Source organism: Heliconius melpomene, chromosome 12 (genome assembly GCF_056956725.1).
Source record: "Heliconius melpomene rosina isolate 202511_hmr_F chromosome 12, ASM5695672v1, whole genome shotgun sequence".
NCBI classification, from domain to species: domain Eukaryota; kingdom Metazoa; phylum Arthropoda; class Insecta; order Lepidoptera; family Nymphalidae; genus Heliconius; species Heliconius melpomene.
Genome location: NC_140400.1, coordinates 16357384 through 16376074, shown reverse-complemented (window position 1 = coordinate 16376074; position 18691 = coordinate 16357384). Strand labels below are relative to the sequence as shown.

The window sequence follows — 18691 nt, the reverse complement described above, 5'->3', positions numbered from 1 at the left end:
CATTACAAGATAACCTATTAAATTAATGTACTCATTTCTTTAGACGAAAACACACGTAGCAAGTTCTTGTTCTACGGCGGCAAAGACTACCTCCAGCCTGGAGGTTTACTCGACTATATACCTAAGGATCTCATCCCAGACTTCTTAGGAGGACCTTGCAAGGTATGATACTTAGACCACGTAAATAGCGTTAAATAAAAATAAATAAATCGGCTTTACCAGAAGCAGAGGGAACGTTTTGGCAATAAGTGGGGAACCACTAGTATTAATTTTAAATAGAATTTGTTAGTTAATAGACACAGTATAATATCTCTAGTCTGGCATTCCGATGGATTGATCCAGTTATTTGGAATCCTCTGGAAATAATACTTATAAACATCCGGGGAAATGATTTTACGCAAGACTACAATTTACACAACAACGTGCCTCAATGAAGCGTGGTGCAGAGGCGCAAGTGTGTGATTGTAAACACGGCTGGTCGTGGGTTCGATCCCCACTCGAGAAAATGGAGTATATATTTAAATTTATATTTTCATTTCTTCGCTCTGGTGTCCGTTAATAAATATATTACAGAAATAATATATAACACTGAACGATGAACAAAAGTAATATATTTTTATAGCTTCACGCTGTATCTCGTGTAGTGCTAAGTTACTCCATTCCCCATCTCAGAATTTTTGAGACAAAAATTATCTATTACTATAGTAACAACTAACACCTATAATTTTGTTTTTACGTAATGACTTATTTACTACAGCTACAATGAAATAATCCGAACATTTCAATTATCTGTCATCGGACTAGTGCGGTTCTTTTGTATTTCATTAATTAACAATTAATATTTTGTATTTATTTTGATCCGACTTGTTATATAAATGGGTTAAAATTAATACTTAACATATAGAATATTTAGACGTGGTACATACATATATAGAACGGAACCTTTATTTATAGTACTTTTTCGTAGTCTAAGCTATATGCTGAAAAATATTTTTTAATGCTAAAGAGTTTGTATGGTTAACTCATGCCAGGAACCACTGGTTCGATTTGAAAAATATATTTTTGTATTAGATAATCCATTAATCGAGGAAGGCTATAGATGATATAACTCTACGTTAACAGTTTCAATGTCGCCCATTGTACCTGCGGTCAGAATTACCTCGGGCACTTTGAATGTGTCATACACAACTCTTACGCCCGTATTTATAAATCGCTCTCAACTCTGAGATTATCATCAATCAATAAACATTATTAAAAGTTAAAGAGATCAGTCTTGAACGCTATCTTAAGATGCCTTTTCCATTCAAAGACTATTAAAGATCCTCGCTCTGAGCTGTTTATAAATAAAATACCATTTCTGGCTGGATTCAAACCTAATCCTACCACTATAGATATAACATGAATTTTATATAATATACTAACTCAAATGACATGTAACCTTTGTTTGACGACAGTCGGATATAGTAGATGCGTCGCTGAACGTGCCGCACCACTATTACGAGCATGTACGCGTGAGACGGTTGCAGTACAGTACCTAGCTGTTGTCGTAAACACGTACCTACGCTACATACGCTACAGCCTATACGTGTAGATTATGTGCTATTGTCTTTATATATTGATCGTTATTGCAAGAACTGTGCACCTGGAAGCAAAGTGGTATGGGTTCATGGTGGTTCTCGAATATAGTAAAGTACATAGAAGGGACCTAGTTATATGACACTCCGTTCCCCACACACCGCCAAGTTTGTAAACCTCTGTAGAGATGTGATTTTTTCCATCAATAAAACAAATTTACGTTATCATAATAACATGAAATATCTCATTGCTCTACTCCGGTAAGATAAAGAGCGGCGTTGAGTTCCGCCACTCGACATGCATTGTCTCGAAAATTATATTGTGCGTTGGGGACAGTGTGGCTCCTCCTATCTATATACAGCGCGTGAAGCTCTTATAAAATATATACATGACGTATAATATTGTTAACGGAAGCTCACGGTATTCCCGGTCGACAGGATTAAATGTTTATCATTTTGTTATATTTTTCCTCTTATTCATTACTATTAATATACGTACGAGACGTACACCGATTTCGGTCCGCCTGCTAAATCTGGTCTACATTTTTCGATACAGTATTAGCCTACCATTTTTAAGTACTAATGCTAATTAGTCTTTGGTATATATTCCATTTTTTATGCTAAATGCAAGAAAATTGAATTCCATTTCAAAATAGTTTCGTTCATTTTACTTGATCTATGATTTTAGTAAGATCTTTGTCTTTCGCGATTAATGCGGTTTAAGAGTTTCATTTCATCTCTTATTATAAATGTTATTGTTTTGGTTAAATAAAAATTTAAAGGGAGAAAATAAAAAAGGATATTACTTACTCAGCTAGAAAGGGTCAAAATTAATATTTTAAATCTGTAAATTCGAAGCAGCTCAATTTAGTGATCCAGCAATTTTAGTGTTAACCGAAACCTCCTTAATTAACTGGCTGTTAAAATAATAGATAATATCAATACATGCCAGCGAACTTCGCTTAATTGCTTAAACATACAAAAACCCACTATAGCAACAGAGTATTAATAATGACATAACATTATTAATATATAGTAATAACTATCATCCGCCTGGCGGTTTTATTAGTATCCTATTGATAGTACTCTTTTATCACGGCCTTTGACTTGTAATGTACATTCCACAGATAATTCTTTAAATATATAGTTTCCAAAAGTTTTGTTTTAAAGTGATTATTTTACCCTAATAATTGAAACCCACTTTTTTAAACTTTTTTTTGTAATTTAACGGATTGTGCGTTTTTGCTTTATACTATTTAGCTAGTTGGGCAGCAGATTGACAACTCTTTTGAACACTGACATGGTGATACCATCCAGATCGTAGTGTCTATTTTTTTATACGTTCTATGAACACTCTTGACGGACATGTTGTGGTCAACATGGTATTTAATTCGTGGGTCAGGCATAGGTCGCCCCATGTTCCACTATCTCCATGCTTGAGATTAACCTGGTGTACTCGTGGGTAGGTGCGTCTAGGGACCTGCCGCGTAGTCTTTGTCTTGAATAACAAAACGTCTTATTCAAATTTGGTCTCGGGTGTGGTAAAACAGCTTTAGTGTGGTTTCTCTCTACTTACTCGACAAAATTTATAAAAATCGTGAAATTATTCAAGGTTCATTTAGCAAAACCACTCAGACGTCTCAAGAGTATGCTAAGTGGATTTAAGTACCATTAATGCTTTCATTTTATAAGTGATTTTCTATAAAAATAGCTGATCGGCGTTAATTAGTTGAGCTGTCATTATATTTATAGGGTACGATTCAAATAATAACTGAAATTGGTCTAGCTACTCAATAATGTACGACATCGGCTACTAGCTTTGTTCTTTAATTACCGATATTCCTGATTTATCGATTGCTAATCAACCTTATTTCTTTTTTATATGTTTAAGTTTTGTATTATGAAATTATATATAATATTATTTATAATTTGATTGACTGATGATTGCTGACTGATGATTGATTGATGACGACGATGACTGATGACGCAAAAGACCAAGCAAAGTGGAGTAGGTTGAATAGGAGGGCAGACCCTGGCAATAGCCGGGATTAATGCCAGGAGGATGATTGTGTGACTAAATTTCCTTTTTCGTTTTCACTTGATGAATACAATGAAACTAATTATGAAATACTATATTTTTCTCAACGAGCCACTGTTTAGGCTGAATGGGCTTTTTAACAAAGCCATGACAGCGTCAAATGTAATATTGTTTTTCCTATATCCATATAGAATTATAACAACTATTTATTACGTTACACCGCTTTCTCATAAAGGCTAATAAACTTTATCTACGCCCTGTAAAATAACCAATCCGTGCAATTTCAATAATATATACTATATTATTGAAATTAATAGAATTCAAAGTCGTTTAGGCTATTGACTTATTTTCTCCATTTTTGATTAAAAAAACTTTTCCATAATTGATAAAAATATACGCATTTTCTTTGAAAGTCGACATATTTTCCTCTGATTCTTAATTTTATAATATACATATGATTTAAATTGGGAAAAGGGTAGATGGGAAAAGTTCTTGCAATTTCGATCAAATAGCACTATTGTGTAAAGTAAAGTGAAACTCGTCTATTCCGTGTCTCATCGTACATTAGCTTTGTCGTAAAAAACAAAAACACAAAATTTGTATAGCTACATCACTATCACTACGTCACTGCCATGACACTATAATGTCATTTTGACAGCTAGAATAGATTGTAGAATGCACAGATTATAACAGTTATAAGGTGATCACTCTATTATATTAATGTTTATTTCACTTCTATATTTATTAATTGAATAGTTATTTAATTCATATCTTTGTTTATTTTTATTACCCTAATTTATTGTTGTCTATATAAATTAAAGTAAATGTTGAACTTACAGTCTGTTTTAAACATGTAAAATAATAGTAATACTTAATTGTCAATTTATTATTATTAATATATTCTATAGAAATATAATAAAATATCCACATATTTACACATTCATAATCACTACATTATTACCTAAATATTTTTGAATACATAGAACAAAAGTTGAATATTCTTCTTCATATTATTACAGAGTTTCGTCCACGAAGGTGGTTTGGTGCCAAAGAGCTTGTACGTAAGCGGTGCCTTCACGGAACGCGATGGAGATCCTCTTAGCGAAGACAGTATATACAGATCAGTTAGCTTGGGAAAAGGACAGGTATTTATATAAATTACACAATATTTAACAAAAATCTAAAATCTGTATATTTTGAAGAAAACGAGTATTGTTGTAACATTAAATAAATAACATTAATAATATTTCTGTGATATCAAATATACATTTAAAATTTATTATGCATATTTACGTTGAAATAATGTTAATTCATCATATCACTCATTTGCACAGGTCCACGAGGTAATAGTACAGAACCGAGACCCGCAAAGTGTTCTAACGTGGGACTTCGACGTCATCCGCCACGACATCTCGTTCACAGTGTACCGCAGCGACCACGAGCTCGACCACCCAGACCATGCCGCTGGTGAGTTTTAAATAGACATTTTTTTTTATAATTTCACGCTGTATTCCAGCAGGGTAGACAGAGGGAACCTAGTGTTAAGTCACAATTTTTGAGACATTGCATGTTGAGTCTGCTTCTTCTTCTTCCTCATGGCATTAATCTCGGCGTATGTTGCCTGGGTCTGCCTTCCTGCTTAACCACTTTGCACGATCTGTAACGTCCTGTGTGGTAAGACCATTAGCTCTCATGTCCTGCATCACGGCATCCAACCAGCGCTTCCTTGGGCGTCCGGGACGTCTAACTCCAGGGTCAGACATAGCAAGGCACTTGCATTCGACATAGTTCCAAGGCCGGCGCGCAACGTGGCCATACCATCTCAGGCAACGCTCTTGGAGCTTATCTGCTACGTCACGAACGCCAAGACTACCTAGAAAGAATGTGTTACGTACGCGGTCAGACCGCGATACGCCGCACATCTACCTCAGCATCTTCATTTCCGTGACGTGGAGCTCCTGAGTGTGCCGAGATAGTGCTGGCCAACATTCGCTGCCGTATAAAAGTTTTGGAATTCAGCAGAAATGAAATTCAACGCCGCCTTGGTGCCAGAATGACAAAATAAAAATATTAATAAATAAGAATTTATCCCTTTGACTGAAGATAGAATCCACAACTGTCGCCTTACAGTCACACCCTTGCGCTATGACGGCCTCATAGTTTAGTAGTATACATTGTGAAAATGATGATAATTATTTACCCATTTCTTTCCAGCTATGTGTGTAGGCGGTGTTATCGCAGAGGAGTCCCGCTCGGTGTTAGACAGCGGGCGTGAGGGCGAGCACTACCACCGTGTAGAACCCACTCTGGTGTGCCACGATGGGGAGAGTATACAGGTTTGAAATTTTTAACAACACTAAGACTACTAAGATAATTGTCATTCAATCTTATTTCATCGATAAATGTGTATGTTTTATACTTTGGTAAGGTATAAAGATTTGAAAAGGAAACAGGATTTGAACTCTTGGAAACTTATCTTGATACAAAGATGAGCTTGAAGGTATAGCTTAGAGGTCGCAGCTCTTCGTAGTTTTATATGTTTTATTTTTCATGAAATATCACTATACAAACAAGCACAGTTTCGTTTAACATGAGTATATGCGATAATCAAATATCTTATTAAGAGATACATACCTAAAAATATATAATTTCTTCCAGGGCTCACACGTGATGGCCGTATGTGGTAGCTACGTCCTGCAGTGGCGGTGTGAGGCGGCGGAACGAGCACAGCTCATGTATTTCCATGAGACACTCGCCAGCCATCATTACCGGTCTGTAACTTAAAACATTTTAATATATTATTGTATTATTTTTTGTTATAGCGGCAACAGAAAGAAATACACCGTCTGTTAAAATTTCAACTGTCTAACTGTATAATAGACATTCTTTATAAGTATATAATTAACGCATCTGATGTATTTCTATGAGACACAGTCATAATTATTTTAGATAAAGTTAAGAAGCACAATACCTCGCTTTATGGGATAATTGAAAATAATTTTAAAATAATCATTTTCCCGAGTAGAGATCGAACACACAGCCTTCGCGTTTAAAGTCGTACCCTGTCCCATTGCACCGTGATAACCTCTAACTCAAAACTTATTTTTATAAATTAATTTTATCTTTTTTTTTTGTACGAAATAATGTATAGAAAAAAACTAAAACTTTTTTCATAGGTACATCAACTTTGACAAACACAACAAAAACATAAAATATGTATAATTTTTTATACCTTGTTCCAGCGGCTCTATGTCGAGTCTCCAATCAGCTACAAGTGGATTTTCTTGTCTAAGCAGCAAATCTGCCACAAGCTCGTGCCCCTCACGGTGATGCCACCCGTTAAACCCTCCACATGCCCTACAACCCCTTACAAGCCCATTACAACCATTAGAACCATTTACAACCCAACCCCTAAAAACTCCTGAACCTGTCTCTCCAGCACCTTCACCTCCATTATTGTGAGAAAAGGGATAATACGAAACAAGTACTTTTTTTGCTATTCTTGTGAAAAAGAGCAAATTGTGGTAATACAGATGTGGGGCATTTGAAGAAATCTAATGCTTTATCAATGTTTTTGTGAAGAAATGGGCAGTTTTTGGTGTTATGTAGGACATTTCATAAAATGCTGTAAAATGTAAAATGTCCGTATGTTTTGTCCATATTTTTATGAAGAAAAGAGCAATTTTTGGAGATATATGGAAAAAAATCTCCGTATGTTATCGATATTTTTGTAAAAAAGGGGGGCAAATATTGAATATTTTGTAAAGGGCAAGTGAAGTATTAAAACTATTTAATACAAAACTATATATTTGGGGCACTGTATGTAGAACAGGGAGGCTGATAAGTTCTACAGAACTAAAATAAATTCGACATATGGATAAATCTATTAGATTTAAAATTAAAGTTATTATATTATGTATATAAAAAATTATGACGTGGTATAAATGTTGAATTTCAAAATTTCTCTGTACATAACATTAAGGGACAAATTTTAACTATTAACAATAAGAATATTAATTCTAATTGATTCTGTCCTATATAAAGTTAACCGAAGTATGGAAATAAGCATGGTGTTGGTTTTATAAATAGTATAATAAGTTAAGTAGAACAATGGAATTAATGATAGAAATATCATTAAATAATGAATTTTACTAATTTTAATGATAAAATAGATAACTTGGAATGTGATGATTATTAGTGCTTAGTGAAATCTTAATTTTATATAGAATAGAAAGCCATATTTTGAATGTTCTAAATGTCTAAATAAATAATATACATTTTGGGACATATAAGTCCTTTGTGACAGCTTGTTGAATTGTAAATTAAATACAAAAACATAACTAGAATATTATGAATATACTTTCACTATCTAAGTATTAATATAATTGACAATAGACTGGTTATGTAGCGTGTTTTAAAAATGATTTCATCAACTTTTAGCGTAAATGGAACACATTTGAATGAATGTATGACTTTTAATTTAAGTTTAGACTTGTTTAAATGTTCTATTTCTATAAGAGCGTTTGCTCAATTTAAAACGAACTAAATAATAATTCATTTAGATAGGTACGTTTTAAATGTTGTCTGAAATTACTATAGCATATTGATTGTTTCTGGGGCACTGCGTGTAGAAATGTATTTCGGATTAATACAAGCGTAGGTAAATATAATGCGGCATATATTATTTTCTTATAATAAATGGCATGTGTCAATAGCTCGTTGTAAGTCGCCTTCAAGTAGAGCATATATCCACTCTTAATGAGGCCAGTCGTGGCGCAGGGGTGTGACTGTAAACTGCGGTAGATGGGTTCCTACTCGAGAAAATTAAATATTTAATATTTTCATTTCCTCGCTCTAGTAACTAGACAAAAAACGGCGCGGCGTTGAATTCCGCCACTCAACACGCAATGCTTCCAGCAGTCGGCGGCAGTGGGGAACGAAATAATTTTAATGGGGACGGAGCGTCTTAAGTTGTATTAACGGAGTGTGTTTATTCTAAACACCAGGTTCCGAGGTTTCCTCTGCCTAACCTACTTTGTGCAAGATACAGTGTGAAGGTAAAAAATCCATAAGACATGTCCTCAATAATATAACAGTGCTTGTTCATAAATTTCTCTCTTCCTCCTCCACATTTTTGAAATATTGCGTTAATACTAATTTTTAAATCGTTTGTCAATTATATTAGTTACTTTCAATAGACCTTAGTTTCTTAATTTAACAGCTACGTAAATATACGTATACTATAACATACTATTTGGTAAAAAAATTTAAAGAACAAACATAATTAAACAGATATTTGTATGTTTATTCATATAAAAATAAATTGTTATTGTATTTTGGAACTTTTAAGCAATCGCTTAAAACAATGATTATTTAGTGACTTAACACTTAATATTGTGATATAAATTGATTTTGACGAAGAGATTTAATACTCTCTTTCACAATTCCTTAGGAAAATAAATGGTAATACATAATTATATGCTCTTGATTTAGTGAAAACTGAAAACTTCCTACTTGACAAAACGTGACTGCAATCATATGCGATAGTCCTGGGTTCAAATGCTGGTTGGGTTTTTATTTTACTGTATATCGTATTGATGTAGTGTCGTGTCGCTAGTTTTCAAATATAACAAGAAAATACTACTAGATCCTCTAAAATCCTAATAAAATTTGCAATTTGCTTACATATCTAAACAATTTTTTTAAGTGTATAGTGCTCATATATATAAATATATATATCTATGTAAAATATGCGATTTACGTGTGTCTGTACAAGTGTGGATTTTGAGGAATGTTATCGTTGTAACAAGACGCGGCCCGTCACTGTAATGGCTGTGATACCTTTGCTTGTGATTGGCGGAGAAAAATACTGGCTCTTGCCACTTTTGGTAGTACTGAGCTTCTATATACGAGTATATGGTCTTTTTCATTACTTTTCAATTAAAAAATAAAGTACTCTGAAATCTGTAATGTTTAGTTTAAAAGTACACTCGAGTAGAGTTGTTCTAATCTTAAACTGAACTTACAAAATAAGTGTAATTACAATAACGCAATGAACAAATAATACAATTTTAAATCGATTCGATTGATTTGTATGTTCTCAGAGCTGTTATATCATTTCGTAAAATATTTATTTATATTTCTATTTGTTCGCTGTGGTGTCGGGGCAAAGCGCGGTGTGAGTTCCGCCACTCAGCACGCAATGCCTCCTGAATTCGGTGGAAAGTGGGGAACAGAATGTGGGGACACCCTACTGGGTGCGAGATACAGCGTGAAGATGTTTTGATTTGATTTTTAACTATATAATAGACATAACGACAAATAGTATTTTACTCTTACGCACTTAAAAAAAATGTGTTTTATTTATTATTTGTTACATTTTTTTTGCTGATGCCATTTTTAGGTCATTGTGATTACCTATTTCTATGTGTTTGTAAGTTCAGTTTTACAATGGATCACAAGCATAATATGTATCACAGTTTTAATTAATATTTTATACCGTATTGTCTAATATTAAATTCTATTTTTCATGATATAATTAAGATTAGCTTAAGTAATTTTACTTAATAGTTAGTTTTCATCACATAAACTATGTTTTGTTTTTATTACAAAATTGTCAATTAGTATATTCATATTTTATAATATATTTCCAATATATCTTTTGTTGCCGATTTATTAAGAAACAATGTAAAACCTCATATATCATAAGGATTATTAATGATTTTGATTTGTTAGTGAAAAAAGTTTATATGAAATATTAAATTGTGATTCGATTTAAGATGCGTCTGTTATAGAAATGTTTAAAAATTTAAATCAATTTTACCATATTAGTATTAAATAATGAAATGCTATCTGAAGAGTATCAGTTTAAAAAAAAAAGATATACCTCTTATCTTTATTCTTAAAACCGATATTTTTTTCCTAGATTTTGGATTAGAGGAGCTACAATTTAATTGTGTAAATAAAAACTGACATGTATCTTAAACCATGGGGCTGAATTCTTAATTATTAAATACAAATAAATAATAATATATACTATATAAACATAAAAAAATAAACGGCCTCCATTTTTTGTTAATTTCAATGGAATCCTAAAATAGCAATATCCTTTTGTATTCAATTTAAGAAATTGTTTTTTGATTCCTTTTTATATTATAGAAACAAACTACAGATTATATTCGAGTAATATAATTAAAGTGTGGAATTGAATAGAAATATTTTTCAAAAAACAATACTAATATGTATATAGCATGATAAGTGTTGTTAGAATTTAAATATAACTAAATTAAAACAGAAACTTATTAATATTATCGGTTATATGGAAAAACTAAAAATAATCTCATCCTGCTTTTACAACTGCCGAAAAGAAAAGTATTTATTGTATAAAAATTTGACCTTTGTCTGTACATTAATAGTGTTAATATACGATTACACTCCCTAAGGTTTGCTCATTGCGGTGAAGGAATTTTACTAACAAATAAAAAAGTCCTGAAAAATAAAAGAAAACACCTGTACACTAACATATCTGTTCAGAACAGTCCGGCAACCAGTAAACATCTCTGGATAAGCCTATGGGTGTGTAGTTCCGTTTGTGCGCTCCTATCAGTCACTCAGTAAGGCAAGAGTTTTATATTTGATACCAATGCTCAATCATCAAGAAAGTAAATAATTATTACTATTAAAATTATTTTGATTATTTATTATACATATTTCGCAGATTATAATAATATTGCTTCTATAATACAGACAAAAAAATCCTATTTTGATGAAAGAAATATAGATAAATAAATAATATTATAAATTTAAAATTAAGTACTTGGTAAAATAATAGGTTTGTGCGTCGCTCACGTTGTAACGAGGGAATTGTAAGGATTTTATTGAATCGTTAGTAATAAGTTTATTTTATGTTAGTTTTAAGTGGATATAAAAAAATGCAATCTAAGTATAATTTTTAGATTATATGTGATTATTTTTAATTTTACTGAAATATTTCGACTTATTCTTCATTACTATATTGATACGTTTGTTCGCAACCCCAAAACTTACAGCTATTTTTTTGTTTAGTGATAAAGTTCAACCTGTTTAGCAATAAGATATTCCCTATATAGAAGCAATTGCACAAAGCATACACATACAAGTATAAATGAATACTTTTATAAGACATATTGTTGTCATTGTATATTTTTGAACAGAATGGTTTAAAAAACAAATCAGAAATTAATTTAAGGATTCACCTGTTATATATATATTATAGTATTAAGTTGAAAAAAATTATGGATTTCTGGCTGAATCAAAGCCTACTATATATTTTGGCTGTACAGCTTATGATCATGGCATTGATTGAACAAAATAACTTCTGTCTATGTTTATTATTTGTAAAAATATGTAAACATTACAAACTTTGAATGTAGTGTCACTATTTCGAATAATAAATATAGTATAAATTGTCTTTTGTTTTTTTTTTTTATTTTTTATCTATTATATATCCATATCTATCTAACTAATATTAGTGCTTACATATAAATACTTCTATATTTTTATATGTATTGTATATATACATAATATACAGGGTGGAAGAGGCCGTGCTTCTTTTACTGAAACTGCATATAGGGTAAAATATTTCAAACCTAGAGCCAAAGAAACTAATCAAGGTACCTCAGCCGTTTGGACGTAGGATTTTTTTTTCATTTCACGATTTTTATCCCTGTATTTCGTGTGATGCACACATACGTGTGCGACGTTGCCGCTTTGACAGGTAAGTGTGTGCGTTTTTATGTTATACTTTACAAATGTCGTTTTATTTTAAAACGATAATATAAAATTATCGTTATTTATTTTGTTTGAAAAAATAACTTTTTCATTTTTGGGATTTTTTTTCTGAATTATATTAGGCTTTTATAGAGTAGTTAAAACTGTGGTTTCATTTAAAGCGGTACTGACATTTCCATCCTGTATAGTCTCTGACTATAGAAGCGACGGCTGTGGAACTGTGGGCTCTATTCCAACTTGGGGGAGTAAATTATTAAATAATTTCATTTCCTCGCTATGGTAACATCGAATCCTTATTTGTTGTTATTTTTTATTCCCATTTACATCCCTAGAACATCCCTGACAACCTCCCAAAAACTTCTCGAAAAGACGTCTTCAAGAAAAGATATATTTAATTTTAATTCGAATTTTATCTCACTATAAGCCTATAACCCTGTTACCTATAATTAATAAACAAGAAACAAAAACATATTTCAAAGGAAAGATGATAAAAGAAAATGAGTTTCAATCCCAACATAACGATCCGTGACGGATCGCGTAAACCCTTGGCCGATAGCGTTTCCAATACAAAACTTAGATACAGTACGGTTGTCGAGTCGTGGCCGCCCTGAAGTTAGACTTTATAAACTTTTGCGCATTGTTCATTCGATAGAAAACTATCAAATGCAAGGAAAACCAGCTAAAATCAAATTGCGCTATTCGTTGACCGTACTGTACTTATATACCAACTAACACAATACCTACCCAGTTTATGGCTATCGTATATTTTTCAAGCCTTTATGGTCACGATAAGAGCGATAATTTTACGCTTTGGAATATTGTTATATGTATGTTGCAAGATTACACGTAGAGTTGAGTTACCATGTCGATGTTTGAGCGAATCAATCTTTATGCCTTTTGAGGCCACTCGTGGCGCACAGGCGCAGGGGCACCGCGCCACAGGCTGTGGCCTTTGTAGGATTTTTTTTTTAATAAGCTAACTTTTACCTTCGTTGCCGAGGTCGGACAGAAATAAATAAAAGCTTAATACAATTCTTTTAGGAAAACTTGAATTTGAACGTAGCGGGATTTGAAGCCCTATTTCCTTTGCGTGGACCATAATATAAGACGTAAAATGAAAAATCCCGAATTCTTTAGTTATCGTGGAAATTTTCTCAAGTTAGTTCTCCCCTACCCTTAAACCTACCAACGTGCAAAATATCAACTCTCAAGTTCCATCTTCAAGCTGACGTTATGGGTGCTGTCTGTCAGGGTGTCAGTCAGTAGTGACTGAGTGCAATAATGAAGGCTAATTATTTGTAATTCTAAAAAAGTGAATATGTGATAGATTTAGATAGCATCTACTCTTTCCTATTGATAATCACTGCGCAGCTTTACATAAATCGTTATTTTTGTACGGAAACGGTGTTGTGCGCTGCCGGCCTTTATGGTGGAGACTAACGAAAAAAAAGAGTAGTTTACTACAATAGTTATAATAACCGAACCTATAGAGACTTCACCGTGACGGTGAGTAGTTTAAGCGCTTGAACATTTTGGACAGCAGCTTATGCTTTCATATCCTACGACGCGAAGTCTAATTTGTTTCTAGTATCTGCTAATGTAGAAAAAATACTTTTAAATATTATAAATTTAAAATTGTTTTTTCACAAAACAATGATATTGTGAGTTCGATTCTCACTCAGTGAAATTATTTATTTTCATTTACCACTCAAGCCTCTCCTCCACCTAGCAGTTTGGAAAGTTGAGCGGTGCGTGGACATCGGAATGTGATAACGGTGAGTCCCTCTGCCGCTGCTTGCTTACAAGCAAACAAAATATTTAAGTTAAAAAACGTAACTTACAACTACCGCTATGAACAAGGCTTTGAATAAAAAACTGCCCTCAAATCAGTTTATTCATTCAGGCAAGAGCTACGGTGCCACAGACAGACATGTCAAACTTAAACTCAGTCACTCCTCTTTTTGCTTCGGAGGTTAAAAATATACTTAAACTGTTATCAACGATGACTGACAAATACTAAAAAAAAACTTAAAATTTACGTGTACGGTGTATACAAAAGGCTGTTATAAATGTCTAATATATTTGTATGGAATAGGGCCAGAAAGGTATTTTTTCGATTTATAGTGCCCTAGTTAGTACAATATTTACGAGCGAATTGTTTCCAGGCGGAATTTTTGAAATAATGAACCGATAACACGTTGGATCTAGAGCTCGCTTGGATTAACACTTACCGATTGGGTTTTATACATCTTTTGTTATGTTCAAGAAGGGCAATGAGACATAATTCTCGAAAATTGGACAGTGCATGGTGGACAAGAGGTTTCTCACGCACTGCTTAATTTTGGAGACATTGCTTTTTTTTATGGAAAGCAACTTGTTCAGAAAAAAATCTAAAAACTATACATTTGTAGTTAAATTTGGTATTAGAGCCGATAGTTCAAGTGAGGTATCAGATTAAAGGGCTCTGGCTAAGCAAAGCTTAAATTTCAGCAAAAGCTCGAGACCTCCAATATTTGTATGGAACCGTCTCAGTGAGCGAGCCCGCCTGGTTTTTATAGAGAAACAAATAGTTTTATCGAGATTTGGCTGGTTTATTACAAGATACTTTTGGGGGGACTTTACTAAGTATTTAGGTATCTACATATAAATTACATGTTCACATTAGATGAAATAAAAATAACACAATTTTACATTAAGAAAAAATAAAAGAGCCTCACGCAGTATCCTGCATATAGGGTAGGTAGAAGGAGCCTTGTGTTACGACTTCGTTTTACCAGACATTGCATATTGCGTGGCGAGAGTTGGAATTGAACCCACTACCGTCGCGCTTACAATTAGACGCTGAACCGCTGCGCCACGAGGCTGGTTTTAATAAAATGTAACAAGAAACAGTTACAAATATAGATTATTCTAAAAAATATGATAAAATTATATCACTTACCAATATTAATTATAAAATATACACATAAAACATAATTGTACATAAACAAGTATATCTAAAGAATTATTCCGTATAAAAGTACCGTCGCGTTGGTAGAAATCACGTGTTGTATTCGCCACGCCGATACAGTGACCTGGACGACACGATCCGGGGCGAACAAACTAGTCTAGAACAGTTTGCTCATCCGGTCGGGTTGTCTTAGCCACTTGCCGAAGACAATGTCCAAAAGAATCACCAAAAAGTTTCAAATTTCTCAATGAAAATACGTTTTTTTAACTTTAAATACTGAAAAACCTATCAAAAATGAATCCTAAATGCGATTAATTAGTGGTAACAATTAAAAAATCCCACAAATTATATAAAAAATGAAGTTTTAATGTCGTTTGAAGACATCAGCTAATGTAATTCGTACACGTTTCAGCCCACAGGCGCAGGCTGCGCGCGCGCAGGCAGCACTGTCTCAATCTTAACACTGTTTGAACAAGTGTTTTTCAGAAACAATACTCAACTTTTCTACTATAAGGCTACTGTGATAACGATATATCGTTGGTTACGTAAACGTCTATATTATTATTTATGCACTTTTAAATTTAAAAGAAATAGTATTAGAAGTTTGTTTTTACAGGAGTTTTTGTTGTATGTATTATTGCGTGATTTTAACTTAGCAGGTATGAAATATTATAAGTAGATATTACCTGTGGATCCACCCGCGTGGTCAAATGGAAGTACCCGCTCGTTGTGAATGACACTGACACCGTCCAAGTGCGGGACGGTACATCGAAACGATGACCATGTATCCCGCAGACAGCAGGGTAGGCAGAGGGAACCTAGTGTTAAGACACTCCGTTCCCCATTATAGGCTATATCTATAAATGGAATCTAATAAAAATATATATTGTTTCTAATTGAATCTGTAGTTCCAGAGAATAACGCCTTCAACAATAATATACTTCAGTTCCAAATATAGTTCCAAAAATTCCAAATTTATAATATTGCATAACAGATCTGACATGGAGAAATCCACAAAAATATATACTTATGTAGAGTTCCTCCTTTCAACACCCAATATCTCTAGCATATCTTCCTCTATCATAACTAGTAACTAGACTTTATTCAAAAGTATTTAAAATTTAATTGAACTGTAAGTAAGCAAATACAAGTGTGAGGCGACCCAAATAGCGCGCTCGTAGGCATGGCTTTATCGATATTGATAAAGTTAACTACCAGGGGCAAGCGCGAGCGACTGTACCATGCCGTGCAATTAGTGTCTTTTTAGTATTTTTCATCACGCTGTATCCCGCATACAGCGGGATCTAGTGCTAAGACACTCTGTTCCCTCTTCTCCGACCAATTCTCGGGATATTGCCTATTGGGCCACCCAGAACTGTCGCGCTAAAAACAAAATGCCACCGTGGCGCAGCAACACAGCATGTGCCCGTAAAGCGTGGCAGAGCGGCACTTTCCGCTCGGTTTTCAAGAAACGATGGGAACAGCAAACGGTGTGTCTTGACTAATTAATCTAACATTACCCAGCTAGGCTAGCGTTTACTTAGACGAGTATGGGTAAATCCTGATATAAAATGTATTTCAATAATTATTAATACTACATATATTCCGTGTGATTTTAGCTTTACTTTATGTTCCAGCATTACAAGTAACAAATACACTGTATATAACCATACTGATGAATATTCGTATAGTTCAAGCGGGTGAAGCCGCGTAGGGCCCGCTAGTTCTTTAATATGACTCACAGACAAACCATCATTTTTTTCTTACGCCTGATTATTTTTTAAAGCAATATCTTCAAAATACAAAATCGTATGCATTTTTTTAAATATTTCACGTTTACATTTTTTTATTTGATACTTTTAAAAGTATTATTTATTTTAATAATTAGATTTTCATTTGCAGGTGTTGTGTAATTGACAGCAGAACTTAACGTGTATAGCAGTAGTTCAGAGCGTGCCATAGTGATAGGTGGGTTATTATAGCAGTTCCGTAGCTAGGGTATTTGCTGCCCGGTGCGGCTTAGGGGACTTGATGCCCTTTAAAATGGTCTAAGGTCTAAAAATAAAGTGATCGTCGACTTTGATGCCCCTTTTCCTTTTGACGCCCGGTGCGACGGCACCGCTTGCACCCCCCTAGCTACGCCACTGTAGGATAGCTAAGTACGAAAATTAGTATTAACTGTAATAAAATTAGTGTAGTTTAAGATTCTATATACTTATGTACATTATTATATTATTTATTTAATTGTTTACTTATTTACATTAGTATATCACTTATTTAATATTTTTAATCAATTATTATTATTTTAGATTAAGGGGTAAACTTATTTCCATTTCTGAGCTCTGGCAACAAAAGAATGCGCGGCGTTGAATTCTGGCATTCAACACGCAACTTATCGAAAATTGAACGGAGATGGACACTAGATCCCCTCATCCTATCCTGCTATATGCGGGTATTTGAACGTGACCGGTAGTATTCACATTGCGGCTGTAATAAACTAGTTGTAACTCAAACAGAACTAATCAAATATAAACGAGTTAAGTTTTACTATGCTATATTATACTTTAAATGTAATGGCCACTTGTATAAGTTTTAAGTTTAAGTTAAAAAAAAAACAAAAATTAAATTATTACCACGCTGTATCTCGCACACAGCAGCATATGCAGAGGGATCCTAGTGTTAAGACTCTCCGCCCCACTTTTTCTTTCTTTCTTAAGAATCCTGTTCTTAAAGAGGCATAATATTTTTTGGTTATTTCTGTATGTCCGATACTAAAACCCACGATCAACACCAGTGACGACAAATGGCCATTACTGAAAAAGCGTGCTATATTAACAACATAACAGTACCCCTTTTATACATTCCTCATTTATAATGATGTCATTGATTGCTATCGATTTTGTATAAAATAGACCTGACTTCTAAAAATGGCAACTGGATTATTAAAATATGTACATTTATTTATAGATATATGATTTATTTAATTTTTTAGTAAGTTGACACAGTCATGGTGCAGTGGCACAGCGTCTCACTGTAACATGACAGGTGGGTTTGATCCCCACTCGGGAGAATGATTATAATTATTTTCATTTCCTCACACTGCTAAACAAATGCGGCGTTGAGTTCCGCTACTGAACACGCAATGTCTCGAAAACTGAGCGAGAAGTGGAGAACAGAATGTCATTAGCATTAAGTTCCCTGCCTGATATACGAAGAAAAACGTGAAGCTGCTTTTTTATAGACTTATAGTAGATTCTTTAATTTTCACAACGAAGCATACTTGTGCGTATCTCGAGATATTTTCCCGGTGGGACTTCTCAGTAGTTTTGAACTAATTTTTTTATGTAAAGGTATTTTTCA

The 18691-nt window shown here is 33.5% G+C and overlaps 1 protein-coding gene across 2 annotated transcripts in view; it reads left to right on the top strand.

Moving 5' to 3' along the window:
* The window catches only part of retm (real-time), a 52756-nt gene extending 40695 nt beyond the window's left edge, over positions 1 to 12061 (top strand). Inside the window, exons 10-16 of one of the 2 annotated variants that reach the window (XM_085193908.1) lie at positions 44 to 162; positions 1455 to 1505; positions 4632 to 4757; positions 4947 to 5079; positions 5827 to 5948; positions 6271 to 6383; positions 6855 to 12061. In XM_085193908.1, coding sequence (XP_085050034.1) covers positions 44 to 162; positions 1455 to 1505; positions 4632 to 4757; positions 4947 to 5079; positions 5827 to 5948; positions 6271 to 6383; positions 6855 to 6942 — 752 coding nt within the window. In that variant the 3' untranslated portion in view covers positions 6943 to 12061. The remainder of the gene's footprint in view (positions 1 to 43; positions 163 to 1454; positions 1506 to 4631; positions 4758 to 4946; positions 5080 to 5826; positions 5949 to 6270; positions 6384 to 6854) is intronic. The other variant, XM_085193909.1, reaches the window with a different exon arrangement.
* The last annotated feature ends 6630 nt before the right edge of the window (positions 12062 to 18691 follow it).